The sequence below is a fragment of the Dromaius novaehollandiae genome, chromosome 9 (assembly GCF_036370855.1).
Source record: "Dromaius novaehollandiae isolate bDroNov1 chromosome 9, bDroNov1.hap1, whole genome shotgun sequence".
NCBI classification, from domain to species: Eukaryota; Metazoa; Chordata; class Aves; order Casuariiformes; family Dromaiidae; genus Dromaius; species Dromaius novaehollandiae.
The window spans coordinates 22142427-22157423 of record NC_088106.1 but is presented as its reverse complement, the minus strand read 5'-3'; the positions used below and the strand labels follow the sequence as shown (position 1 = coordinate 22157423).

The following is a 14997-nucleotide window of genomic DNA, read 5'->3' as shown; positions in this document are numbered from 1 at the left end:
TTTCAGCTCTAATTACTTGCCTCACGCTAGACAAGAAAGTTGTTAATATTTGTCCTGGACACTAGAAATTCAGAAAAATCCTCCTTCCTTGTTTTGACCAGACTAAAAGCAATTAGGTAGTTATTTTACTTAATCCTTGCTAACTAGCACCAACAATTTGTCGCCAAGGAGTTCATGGTTGGCCAGAGTCGGTGATACAGATCAAGCCCCATTCCTATTATAAAGAAAAGAGTAAAAATTGTGAGTCTATTCCAGGACTAGCAGCAGCTTTATGTATATAATCAATCCACCTTCAGACCTTTTTTGAAAAAAAAAAAATCTTTTCTGAAAAAAAGTTAAAGCTCATCGATCTCGTCACACCCAGTAACTGGGAAGTCACAAGTTACTCTGTCTGTAACAAAGGCAACGCTTGGGCATCTTCAACTGCCTTCACTTGCAATATCTACCTCCAATAATTGGTTAATTGGAAGCTAAATTTGATTTTAAATGAACATATGCAAGAATAGCATGAGATCCCGTAGACGGCAGAAGATACCACGTTCAGCGAGGAGCCTAGCGAGGTTTCTTCCGAAAGGAGGCACGCTGAAAGCTGGCGGGGAGGTGCGCGGCTGTCGGCGCTGCTCCCTGCCCGGAGGAGAGGCGCTGCCGGTGCCCGCAGCTGGTGGGGATGTGCTCAGATTAGCATGACAGCCCTCAGCTCCCAGGCCTGCCCGGGGCTTCGGGGGGTGCCAGCACGGCGGTGGGCTGAGGCGTGGGGTCGTGCTCGCAAGACGTCTGTTCGTCTGTTCGCAGCGTGGTCCAGGGCGTCCCAGGTGCTCGGAGCGGGCGAGCGCCCCGTGGCCACTGCTGCAGCAGGGCCGGCTGGAAGGGGCAGCTCCTCTGGCAAGGTAAGAAACGCTGCCTCTTCTACGTTTCCCTAGCCTGAAGCACCAGGCCTTGCTTCAGACCAGTCTGTGTCTTCGTTATCAGTGAAAATGCTTGTGGTCTCCATCCCCGCGGTTCACAGCAATTTGGTTGCCTCCATGTTGTTACTGTAGAAAATAAGATTTTTGCAGCCAGTTTGCTAATCGGTTTCTGTATCCTTAACGCCACAGAGGCGTGAGCAGACTCCTCGTGAATGTGCTTGCTCGTTTTTAGAAGGAAAGCACTGCTGTTGATGTGACCAGGATAGGACACAGCTCAGGGATGCGGATGCATCAGCCTCGGTGGCACTGGGCTTTGGGTTCCTCTTGCTGCTGTCCCGTGTGACCTGCCCCAGGGTTAGCGTGCTCCATCCAGGCATTTCTTCAGTTGCAGGGACGGCGTCCAGAGATGTTTCTGAGGCTCCCATCAATATGCTGTCAGGGGCAGCACCCAAGTTATTGCACCCCTCTGCCAGGATCAGTAACCAAACTAAAACCACGGCACTCAACCTGTTTTAGCTTTCTAGCAGTAACGTTGTCCCTAATCCTTCCAAGTTTCTATGTAAAACTGCAAGTAAGCTTTCACAATGCTATTCTAGACAGAGATGACTTGATCCAGAGGAAGAAAGAAAAGCACTGTTTTGAATTTGAGTTTTAAGCCTTCTACTGCCTGGTGCGAGTGCAAGTTAGGCAATGTGGGCACATCTGTGAACAGGGTGGAAGCACGATTCGGCAGTGGGTGGAATCTCTCACATTTACCACCACAAAAAACCCCATCACCCTGGTTTACTACTGCTGAAGTCCATCGCTTACTCTGTGCGCATGTGCGCTGGGGAGCCCTCCGCTCTCCCTGGAAGAACCAGAGCCCTGCCCGTGCCTGGCTGCAGAGCCAGACCATGTTGCGTGGTGTCCCCTGTGTCACCCTGCTCGTCTTCCTGCACGCTGGGGTAGGTTTCAAGGTCGCTGGGTGGTCAGAGGTGTCACATGAAGCTGAGGTGCCGGCCGCAGCCTCCTGGCAGCTGTGAGCATTACGCCTGATGGCTCAGTTCATTGCTCAGCCTAGTCCATATTCACCTGCCAAACCGAGACTGATTTAAAGTGCAAGTAAACATGCTACCAACCCAGAGACGGAACCGGTCCTAAGTGTTACCTTTACGTATTTGCACACAATAGAGCAATTTGCAAGCACAGGATAAAACTCTGGTGGTGAGCTGGAGGTCAGAAGGTCTCAATCTTTCTACTGTTCAATACTGCACCTTTTTTCCAAAAGTATTTTTGAATCAGCACCAAAGAGCAGCAAATATAAACCCAAAAGTCAGCACCTGTATCCACCTGAAACAAAACAATTTCCAGCAGGCACCCAGACAGCACACTAATACCGACTTCAGTCTTCTCACCACCAATGCTCCAGCTTGCTCTGCTTGTGTTCAGCTCCTGAATGATGGCACGCTATCCACTACCAGCAGGTTTAGGCTAAAAATAAGTCATAATTTGGGATCACTAGTGAAAAAAAAAAAATATGACTTCTGAATCTTTCTAAAAAAACACTCAATGTTGAACAGATGTTCACAAAAGACTCCACCATCGGTGGACAGTAGTTGCTTTGTGTCAGAGAACATCACTAAACCAAAGGTCAAAGAAAAATAATAAAGATGACAGTGGCTTTCTCTAGCACTAAGGTTTGTGTGCGATGCCTTGATTATTGAATACAACTATGAGCAAACTGTAAAAATCAGATAATTGTTATTGGTCTAGGAAAGACAAAGTCCTGCGATAAATATAGTAGAATTGTATGAAGTTTCCCCCTTGTCAAGATTAACAGATAATCCTGAGCACACCACTATAGCAAGGGTTGAATTTCAGAGCTACAGCAGCCTTGCAGACGCTGCTGATGTTGCATGTAGTTGTGAAAGGGTTCGGCAGCTCTGAAAGAGGCTTTTTAACCTTTCTGATGATTCTACTCTTCTGCTTTAAGCAAGTAATGGTACTTCCTAGGACAGAGCCAATATCCTGCTTGTGGAGTACTTAGGTACTGACACACAAGCAAATGGTACAGAAAAGGGGAATGCCTGATCCCTAAAAGCCTTGTGACACATACCACTGCCGCTCAGGCCCATAGTTCCAATCTAATCTGGTCTTTACACTCAAAGGACAGCAAATTCACAGGAGAATTGGGACACCCAAAGAGTCAGAAGACCTTGTGCAGAGAAATGTATTTAGTGCATGCAAATATGCCTGTACTCTGCTGAAATGCAAATCTGCCTTATTGTCGTCCTAATCCCCATGCATGACACACTAATAAACAGGGTTTTTTAATACTTACCATCTGTGTTACAGATTGCTTCCCACACTGTGAACTTGCTAGGTTACAGTTGTGTAGGCATCATGGAGAGATATATTCTGCAAATGACAAGCTGGATAATCCCTTGGGAGGCTTTAAAATGCGAGTTGCAGTTTTCTCACTCTCTCTATGCACTTGAGTCAGTTGTGCTACGTATGGCAGTATCTGTCTTCTCATTTCATGTCTGTCACGCAAAGATAACTAAAATCTATACTTCCATCTGAGGGAACTGTAGGGTTTCCAGCTGAGTAACTCTAGTGCATTTTTCATAATAGATTAATGCTTGTACCAAAAAGCCTTGCCTGCTGCCTTCCCACCTGTTAGGATTAATGACAGATCTACCATTTAAAAGCCATCATGGGTCCAGAGATAGGGGTCTGTGCAGACATGCAGCTCTTAAAACTATGAGCTGATCTTATCATCACCATTATACATCTCTTCTTGTTTAGCTAATAATTATAACATCCTTTTCCACCATCACCCAGTTGTCTAACCTTGGACTGTCTCCTCTGGGCATCCTAGAGTATCTGGCTCCCATAACAGAAATGAGCCACAGGGTTTTGGCCTAATGTAAAATATTTACTAGTGTTAGCATGCAACATTAGAAATGGGTATAACATTGCAAATGAGCAATAGCTAACTTCATTAGAAAGCCAGTAAGGAGCTAGCTGAAAAGTAGAGTTGGCCACCCACTCAGTTATGTTACACCAGAATGGATATATCAAGAATTGCTGTGTCTGGATGAAGGGTCTGTTTCCAAGCTGGCAGAAGTGCAATGGACCAAACCTTAGCTAGCATAACTGTTGTCAAAAATCCACCCAGAGGAAAATCCTGATCTGTGAGAGAGTCTCGTATGTTGTCAGAAGCAAGGCTGGAAGAGAGGTAAAACTCTGCTGTGCTGCCAGCGTTAAGAAATCCATTGATAGGGCTATGTAAGGGCAGCGGGGAACACGTGAACTTCTGCACACAAACATCCCAGCCTCATTCAGACAAAAGCTTTCATATTTTTCAGCACTTCATGCACAAGACCACTGGCATATGCTCTTAAATGCATTTCCCCAATTTGGTTTGAAGCTTCAAAACCACTAGGCATACTTCAACCATGAAAAAATTTAATTTCCCCCATCCCCTCCCCCTTTGAATTTAGAATGATAAAGGATCAACAGTTATGTCTGGAGTAGGGAAGCAGCTATTACACACATCTTGCTTACAAAATAGCTCTGGTTTTCATGAAACAAGTTTATTTTCCTCCCCAGCCAATGATGAGCACATGACAACCGTACAGAATAAAAGCTCAACTCCTTAGTTCTGCTCACATTCACTCAACATTTGCTCTAATCAATTATCTTATTTCATGCAATAAGAAAAGAATGAGATTCCTGTTATGCAGCCATAATCGGTTACAGTATGAAGCTGTGTCTGTGGAACATTTCTGATTTTGAAAACTAATCATGTGCTCTGCCATTACATTTCTCTTGTAAAACACTGGGCTTTTACCCAACTTGTTTCTTTTTTTTCCCCGCTTTAAAAACATTGACGGCGCAGTCTAGGCCTAGGTACCACATTCTTACATTGCAGAAGCAAGCCTAACTGCAGTGTAAGGAACATATTTACCCAAGGAGACAGACTGTGTTTTTCTTGTTTATTAAAACATAAAAGCATAAGCGGATGTTCCCTGCAGAGAAAAACAAAAGAGCTGGGGTGCTGCATGTGAAAGAGGCTATCTGTAGGAGGATAAAAGTCCTGCCTTCACACGAACGGCTCAATATTGATCTCTAGGGCAGAGCATGGCATGGTGAGCTCAAATTTGGTGATAACATCAGGGTGTAGGACTCCAAGTTTCCCAATGCTCTGACCTTTGGCAATGATCTCAGCACAGCGACCAGGAAAGAAAGCAGAGCCTGTAAAGAAAGTGAGAGAAAAAATCAATATTTCTCCAGGCCAAAGAAGTCAATAGGCATTTAACATGGAGAACAAAGCTCTCAGTATTAAACAGTTCTCTTTGCTAAGATGCTAAGAATGGGCTCCCACTTTCTTGCATTAACAGTTGTCATGATTGATAGAGAACGAGGAAACAGCGTTAAAAATAAAATGTGAAGCCCAAAGCATGGGCATTTTTCACACTTCAGTTTTTTTGTCAAAGGTTCTCTTGTAATAGAAATTAGTATAGATGAGTAAAGGCCGAGGGATACTGAAATTAAGAACTCTTGCAGGCTTTAGGTACTATTTAACACCTGAATATTTCCCACCTTTCTGTTTAGGGAAATAAAGCATCCTGTGATCTAAGCGGTAAGTAGGAATGTCACGCTTGATTACATGTCACATAATTAGAAACTTAACCTACATTCCTCATCTGCAGAAGAGCTTTTAAGCAGTTTCATATATACTTTAAAACTGAAATAATGAATGACCCAAAGAAAGCCTCAGATCATCTTCCTTTTACTTCAAACCTAGCTCCAAGTTTTTAAATGTTATTTGGAAGTTTTTTTTTTTTTAAGTTGAATTGACCATAGAAGACTCAGAGGAACCATGGGGACTTTTTCACTTGAAGCCTTTCCTGCCTGGGAACTTATCCATGTGTGTGAAGGTTACACCAGCAACATGTTTGAGCTTGGATATAGCAGCCACAGTTGCTTTTTTTGTTGTTGTTGTTTCTGTTCTGAAGTGAGTGGCATTTTTATCTGCTAGTTCTTCAAAAGATAAAACAGACCCCCAGAACCAGAAGAAGCAACCTCCCCCTTCTGAATCCACCTCTTTCAGAACGCATATGTCCACCTGGGAACAAAACCAAGCAAAAGCAGCCTCCCTTTCCTGTGCGGACAAGGAAAGGCTCCAGCTCTGAGCAGTCAGAAAGTCTTACTCTCCTTACAGTTGTGATGGTTGATAAACACTTTCTTCCAGCTTTTCTAATAATGAGGCATATAGTACAAACATCTCCAGCACTCTGTAATGGGACAGAGCCTAAAAGTGAAACTCCTCAAGTATACTGCTACTGCTACATTTCATCTTATCAGTTGTAGGTAGATACTATTTTAATCTAGCTCAAACTTAGTAAGATTTAGGATGTTTTGAATACCTTTTCCTAGAGGAAAATCATGGAACACATATGTTCTAAGGCAGGGAATACTTCATGGGGAAAAACAACCCCTCCGTTCTCTTTTTTTGGTCAGTTCCAGCATGATTAGAGTACTGTGATGCTCCAACAGAAATTGCATTAAACTAGAAGGAATGGGGTAAGCTTCTGTGGTCTAAGCTGAAATGCAAAGCTGGTATTTTTTTTTGCCTCCTTCAATTATTTTCATCCTGAAAATGAGGCGAGGCCTGGATGCCATCAAATTAAGGCACCCCACTTGGGACCTCCAGCTAGTGGTGCTGCAGTGACTGCTGTGAACTGTCCCCTCAAGGGAGAGAAGAGGATTAAAGAAGACTGCTGAATCCTGCAGATCCTCCTGTATCCTGAAAGCTGCCTTGGCTGCGTTTTTTACGGTACTGCGCAACTACACAGAGGGAGGATTCTTTACTGGCTTTCCAATCAGAAGTCTGACAAGTCAGGAGGGACAGTATCAGAGAACAGTCAACACCCCTTCCCTTACCCCCCTTGTCCTGCATCTTCTTCTCAGTATCCTACAGTCTGACAAAGCATCTTCTACAAAAAGAGTGAATTCCTGGGTATGAGTCAAGTTGCACCAGTGCAGATAAGAAACATCCCTGCACTGTTTGCTTCTGTAACAGGATGAGGACAACTATGTGCTGAGGAGCTGCTTCGATGATTCAGACTTTGGCCTGTTATCGACACTGCACTCAGCCCTTCAGCATGCTCTGGACAATGCAAAAGGATTGCAATAATTTCCTAAGGGCAATCTACTCTCTGATTGCTCCAAATGCTACTAAAGACCTGGGGTTGGATCAGCCCAGCACATTTTACTGCATTTACAAGGAGCTTTTTAAAAATGGCAACAGAAGGCCAAATTTAACCTCAAACCTCAGGAACATGTTCATGATGTTCATGATGCTCTGGACCACTAGTCGGCAAGCCGAGAGATATTTTCATTTTTAGCTCCATAGTGGAAATAGTTCATTTAAGAACAATCTCCTGTCAGGTTTGTAGTCATAGCTTCCAGCTGCAAGAACTGGAACACCGATTAAGTCTCTTCATTGTCCCACTAGCTGGAAGTGCAAATTAACGCAAATGTGTACTTCAGTTTTGGCAGTCTTATGAAATCTAATGGCATTGGTGAATGATCACAGGAACATAGCAGATGTTTTAAAAAATATTTTGAACCGATATCTTTTAGATCATCCAGTTCAAATCTTAGCTACGAGTGCAAACCAACTACTTATATTGGACATACAAAAATAAAATTATCTAGACACTGAAATTTTGCTAACACATGAATCTAGCCAAATAGACACTTTCCACCGCCAAACAGCAGTATTCAAAATGAGCATTAAAATAAAACTTGACAAAACAAATTTAGAAAAGAAACGAATGCCGCACATACAGATCACGCTGCAGATTATTGCTGAAAACATAACCTAAAAATAAAGTACCCTTGTAGTTAGTGGCAAAAGTTTTTCTATTTGTGAATAAAGCTTGTATTGTACCACTCATGTGAGCAGGATACAGTGACATTCTTTTAGAAGCTTGAATGTAAACTTAAACTGGCACAAGAGCAAGAAGCAAGCAAATGTTAATGTTGTCATGGAATCCCACTACAAAATTATAGGGAAAAAGAAAATAAGGCTTCAACAATATGGTTAGTGAGAAAATTGAGAGTCTGAATTGTTCTTTTGAGCTGCTTAGTGTGTAACCTGGGGAAAGTTACTTTATTCTCTTGCACATCCAGTTCCAAATATATCACGACTTAACTGTTTTAACCTGGTTTTAGACCTCTCAGTGGGGGTCTAAAATAATACTGCATACTACTGCAAAAGCAGCTCTTATCACTGTATCCTTACGACAACTACATGTTTTTCCTCCCTGCAGTTTGAACTACAACACTCAGCGAGTTAATACTGAGCCACAAGTTTCTCACAGAGGCCGATTCAACCGCCGGGTGCAACAAGGGGCTATCTTCAGGAGCACTGACTGCTCATGCCCACAGCAAGGGCCTGGACGGTCATTGGATGGTCTTGATCGTGAAAAAGCTTGTGTACACCAGATACCCCTCAGCTGGACTTCATAACAGCAAGCTTGCTGAAGTAATTGGTGTGAGCACCAATTACTGGACTTGCTAGAAGGGGAGTACTACAGGCTCCAAGGTTAGTCATCCAGCAGCCAAACCTGTCTAAGCACTTGTTTTGGTCCTAAAGCGGTGGACTCTGAGGAGCTAGAAATGACACAGCGACTACCGGTGCTACAGATGGCATGCTTCCTGAAAGAGGTAAAACACACTACGTAGGTAAAACACGTTATGTTTTTTGGAATGTGGAAACAATTACTGCTACCTATATTTTTCCCTTTTTTTAAGTTCATAGGGATGATTTATGTTTCTAGGAATGAAAAGAACAAATTGTTGAAGGCAGTTTCCAAGATCGGTGCAGCTTCTCATTGAGTGAAAGAAACGTTTGGTTTTAGGCACAAGAACTGCTCTGCTATCCAGGCGTAACCAGTTGTTGGGGTCCCAGCCAGAAGTTAGGTAGAAAGAGGAGAGGAGGTGGGGGGACTTGAAGCCCTACCCAATCCTCACATCCAAAAGTACTGAATTTCCCTAGAAGGTAAACTTCATAAGTTCTCTAGCACTGAACTAAATAATGCATATTTATAATAAATTTTGGCAATTCAACACATTATACTGGAAGCCATGAAACTGCTACGTGATAATGCTATCAGGTGAAATGCTAATTTAGCTAGAACCTGAACACTGGTAGAAATTTATCCCTTCTTAACATGAACAGACCAGGGATTATGGTACAGCTTCATAACACAACTGCACTGAACTGGTGGCTTCCCACCAGCAAAAGGTGGGGGGCTCTCCACTCACTGCTCCCTGTCCCTGCTCCTTAGCTGCTGATGCCAGGTAAACTGCATCACCTCACTAATGAGGTGAATACTCCTCAAGTACTCCAGAATACTCCTCAAAGCATTAACTTTTTGTCGGGTTACTTTTCTGCCCTTTTATTGAGCTGAACTGGCTCATGGCATGCACAGGTCTGTGCCAGAGCTGCTCAAGGCAGGTGGTAGGAGAGCGTGGCTGAGAGAAGGAAGGAGAGTGGGACAAGGTGTTGAGTGAACTCAAGCCTGTACCATGAAACCATACATTCATTCCGGCTCTGAATATTCTGCTCCAGGCTACGCATTAGGCATTCAGCCATGTTTTCAGTCTCATATGCTGCATTCAATGCTGGAAACTGACCATGATGTTATTTATCTTACTTTGAGATTCCTTGCAGAGTGAATATGTAAACATAAAATTAATTTCAAAGGGAACACGTAGTTCCACAAAGTGCAGGAAACAGGACTCTCAAATCACCTTTTCATCTTAGTTATGCTAACCCTGAAATGTTTCTTACTTGGCAGTGCAACCACTTGTCTGCACAGTATTTTGCAGCCATGGCACTAACATGGTATTATTCCATGACTGGAAGAAATCAGACAATAAGCAAATAGAAAAGAAAGTACCTAATAAAAGCTTTAGGATCCGCATTCGTTCAGCTCACGTCTGGTTCTTGCACCAAAGGAACATAAGCTGAGGAATGGCCTTACAGATAATTTATGAAGTCTGGTTAATAATGAAACTGTTGTTATGGTAATTGCTGCACGAGGGAATGCTGCTAAATTTACCCATGTTTGTCAAACTGGCCTCCAGACTGCGTCCAGCAGGCAGAGCCTCTGCAGGCTTCCTCGACTTAGTAACTTCCCCTTTGACCAAACATCTAAGTGAAGGAGATTGGCTGAAGCCTGAAATTTGGTGTTTGTCCACACATCTCTGCAAAGGCACCAGAATTTGGAGTGAAAGTAAATTTCAGATAAAAAACCACAGATATTGCAAGGAAACCACATAAAGAAACAGATAAAACTCAGAAGGACCAAAGATCACTGAGCAGAAAGAGGGAAAAAGAGATGCATGTTTTTTGTGGCAGAGGGGAATGATTTGACTGAGGGACCAACCAAGGTTAGAAAAGGTGAGCTGAGCTGGAAGAACCTCACTATGCAGAGGGCAAGCCAGGAGTTAAAGAAGAACCTGGGCAACCCATAGAACAGGACAACAAACCAGAAAATGCATCAAAATACCCAGGAAACAAAGGTAAGGAGACTTCTTCCTGCTTTGTGTGTTTCTTGTATTATCAAGTAAATGGCAACAGTGTTTTAGACTTCTAGCAAAACCTGTGTAGTGTGTTGTGGACTGGACTATCACATTATCTCTTGCAGTAAAATATAAAACCTTGGAGTGAGACTCAAGGCCCTGTGAGCGACATGTGCTTACACTACTGGCATGTACGGGAAGCCAGGAAAAAATACACGTCCTATTGTCTTGTTTGAATAAACTGCGCTATAAGCTGAAGCCCATCACTCTTAATTTTATGATACTTCCGATTTAAAAGTATCACTTCATTTAAGTCCTGATGTCAAAATTAATCCAAAGGGCACCTTCTCCAAAAAGTTAGCAGCAGTGACCTGCAACTTTTGAGCAGGAACTCAAAGTTGACAAGTCTTCCTTGTACAGTATGTCTATGTAACGTCCTCAGGAACTATACAGGTGTGAAGAGCAGACAAACATGTTTTCCTGAAAAAATTTTCACTAGTCAGGTAGTCACCATAGCTCATCTGAAGGGCACCATTATCAATAAGCATGCTAGGAAGTGACTGCCTTTGCTGCTGGTGCAATTGTATTGAAAGCCCACCCTTGTAGATCTGGTTGTTTGCATCATCAAGTACATCAAGAGCTAAAAGTCAATGAAAAATTGCAATTTGCTATTCCATATGCTTAAAGGTAACACATTTATCACTCTTTAGATATAGTTAATCCTTTCTGCTCTGCACACAAACCTATTTTGCTAGGATAATTTCAAAAGATGTAGGTACAAACAGTACTTCAGTAAACTTCACCTTGAAACCCAGTCATATTGTCCCTGCTGATAGAGACCTATACAATGTCAGAGGAAGCCAGAAGGTTTGGCAGTGGAAATCCACCTTTTAGTATGTCAGCAGTATAATTGGTAGTTACAAGAGGGGTAGGGTGAAACACAATACACATTCCTAAAGAAGAGATTCCAAAGCCAGTCGTGTTTTAGGCTGACATACTACACACAAGCAACAGACAAAAGCCCCTTCTTGTGGCTGCAAGTAAAAATTTAATTTCCAGTGTTCGGTGATGTAGAAATAATACCTTTAATTAAAGCTTCTGTAGCATGTCCTCAAAATCTGTAATTGCCTTTCTGAATTCAGGCAACAGGGCCACTTTGATTGCTTTGGGGTAATTCTTTGGCCAGTAATCCAATAGAGCATGTAGTCTTTAGCACATTTTCTGGCTAATTGACCCTCAAAAAACTCCAAGTTCCTGGCACTCTTTGTTGTCAAACACCTTGCACAGTTTCTTTTCTCTACTCTATGCTCCCTCCTTTTCAAAAAGAAATAGATTAAAGTAGTATTATAGGCCTACAGTTGCACTAAGCCTTAAAACCTCCCCATTCATTCCCATAATTTGAAGGAACATCGGAAGCTGAAGCTTAAGAAGGTAACAGAGTGGAGCTCATGTGGCCTCTGAAGTCTTTCATCTTAATTCCCATTCCCCTTAGTCACTCCAGCTGCCCTTTCACTTCCTCATCCTGACTCACCTGTTGAAGTATTTTACCTGTGCTATGTCATATGGAATTTAGTTTTGTGAGGCTAGTGGTTGTTTTTCTTTTTAGGAGCAGGTTCTTCACATTTTAGACAAATACTCAAATACAAAGTCACAATCCACTCTCAGAGGAGTCAGTATTTTAAGAGGCAACCACCTTCTCTTGTGCATGCATGCAGTAAGTACATTCAGACTCCCAAAACCTTATGCAACATGAACTACACAGACCTCTAAAGCATATTTTATGGGATGATTCACCTTAAGGTATTTCTTAAACCATGGAGATTTCAAATCTTGCACAATTTTGGAACACACGGTGAGAAAACAATTGCTCTTACACGTTGCCAGCAGTTCTTTCCCCATACCCACTCTCACATCCAGGGAAAAAATGTTTGGGGCTGAGTGGGATACTCATCAGTTCTAGTTTCTTGCTTTTGGAACTCTTAAGAAAAGCCCAGCCAGAACCTCCACCCCCCAAATCACACCTAGTGGTAATGACACAGCAGGAAATAAGATAATTAACATTTGAAAAGACAATAAAAAGCTGTATGATATGAATGAATAGGTCCAGAGCCTACTAAGGTTCTCTTTAAAAGACATCTTTCATTCTGATTTCTTCTAACGTTTTTCGTAAGCCTCCATACAAAAGGCGTGGTAGAAAAGGGGAAAAGGGACAATCAGTTCTTTACCTGGACAGATACTCTGTATATCCAAAAATGGAGTTAAATATTAAGGTTCTTGTTGCCACAATGAGGCCAGGAACTAAGCAGAATTATCCACAAATTTGCAATGATCAGTGAATTAATCATCTTTTCACATTGCAACCAAGTCAAGGGCTGCATTTTTATTAATTTGTGCCTCAAGGCGGGTATGAGGCAAACTAAATCATTTTTATATTTTCTAAGAACCCTCCTATAAAATTCTACAATTGAATATATTCTACTCTGTATTTGACTATATTTAAGAATATTTAGGTTTGACAATATTGTTTTACAAATATAAATTTACAATACACATCTTTTTAATAATATCCTCTATTCTGGTTTGTCTCCAATTATAAAGTACAAACAAACACAATGCCCTCTTTTTGTAAATATTTTGCCTGGATAAAATAAGTAACATTTAGCAGACTCTGTCCTGTTCATCTCATTACTTTTACAACGCCTGAAGTAACTTTTAACTGTAATCAGGGTGAAGTAACCATAACACTGCTTGGGCCCACAATCAGTTGTCAGAATCATGTTAAGAAAGTGTGTTGCAGTGATGGACTGGGGACTGGTATATCTAGCAAATTTTTCCCCCTGAATACAGAGACGGACGCTGATTTTTAGCCTAGCTTCATTTCTAATTCTTGCTGTAGAGCTCCCCAAGAGCAGTAACAGAAGGTGTGTGGCTGTCGCTGGGTGCCCCTATTGTAACCAAGTCAGGAGGTGGCTTAAGGAAGGTAACAGGTTTACAGCTCCTTCTTCTGTGTTGTACCTAGGATTACAGTACTGTCAAGGTTATTTAAGATTATGTGGGTAAAAGCACTACGTTCCTGCCTCTCCCAGTGGAAAGTGGTGTTTGTGCGGATGCTGAGGCTAAGGAAAGCAGGCACCTCAGGTCACTGATCTGGGTAACAGGATTTCATGCGTTCAGTTCTGGAGTACCAGGGTGATCGTTTAAATGGTGTGTATAGAAAAACTTGTCTGGAATAGAAAACCTAGAGAGAATTCTCCCAAATTCTGTATATTTTTCTAGAAATTAGTATTTGTGTAATAAATTCATTGAGCTTAATAAATTTGCATTTTTGCAGCAGTTGTGGGAAATGGCGACTCTACATTGGAATTTAGGTGCGCTGTAAACTTACCATTACATAGCTAATCTTTGTTTTTAGGCTAGTTTTGAAATCTGGATTTATCCGGAATGTTAGAGTTTGTCCTGTCTAAAAGTCCCAAACCTATGCTGATATTGTGTCACAGCTATTTATAAAACTAGAGAATTCCTAATCGCAAATAAAGCTCTGTTTTCTCAGATGTCCTACTATATCACTTGAATTAGCGAGCATAAAACTTGGAACATTAGAAAACTTAATTTCTTTCTGTTCCGTGACTGTTTTTGTCCCTCTTTATACATCTAAAAGCATAATTCACCTTTACAAACATCAGAATCTGTCAGAGAGTAGGGAACAAAGAATGAATAAGCCATATTCTTTATGGCAGAGGGCATAACATACTCTATGTACGTATAGTAATCCAGCAGGTTTTGGCTTTAAGGCTCTAATTTCATATAGGCCATTAGAGAATAACAAGAAACAGCAATAAGTCAGCCTGTAGGACTACTTTAGCATGTCATATTTAGTTTGTACGATATTTATTCATTTCATGCCCTAGATCAAGCCACCCTCCCTTTCCAAAGCCCTGACATTACTCACTCTGAGATAGATACAGCCACCTGATGTTATGCTTTCATGGCTACCACATTTCATGCCTTTTAGAAAATGGCTTAACAAACTAGCATGGAATAGTACATAATTAAACTAAGAATTTCAGCAGTCACTAAAACTGTTAGTCATTTAGTTTTTAGCAACTAACATTTCACTTACAAATCAAAGCCTTGTGGTTTAAGATTATGGCTATCCCACTAGGAGCCCAAATGCTCAAACTGGTTACGTGCAAGCCAGCGTATGACCAGAAGCAATGCAGAGTCTGTAACAAATATGGCTATTCTGCTTCTCAGTCCAACTGAGGAAGCTCTGTGACCAGCAGACATACTAGGCTGAGCCTGCACTAGCTCAGCATTTCTTTGCTACCTTCTGTTTTGTAATACATATGCCACAAGAAAAGGTGAAGTCAATTCTTCTACCATGGGCATGAGAAACACCAGCCTTAGGATTCTGCATTCACGCTGATGTGAAAGTTTGAGCTAAAATCTTGCAAACTCCTGTTTAGATATTCATTGTATTAATAACTGAAAGAAAATGTGTATCACA

The 14997-nt window shown here is 41.8% G+C and overlaps 1 protein-coding gene across 1 annotated transcript in view; it reads right to left on the bottom strand.

Moving 5' to 3' along the window:
• Positions 1 to 4462: 4462 nt before the first annotated feature.
• The window catches only part of FARSB (phenylalanyl-tRNA synthetase subunit beta), a 41968-nt gene continuing 31433 nt past the window's right edge, over positions 4463 to 14997 (bottom strand). Inside the window, exon 17 of the mRNA XM_026109758.2 lies at positions 4463 to 5144. Coding sequence (XP_025965543.1) covers positions 4993 to 5144 — 152 coding nt within the window. The 3' untranslated portion in view covers positions 4463 to 4992. The remainder of the gene's footprint in view (positions 5145 to 14997) is intronic.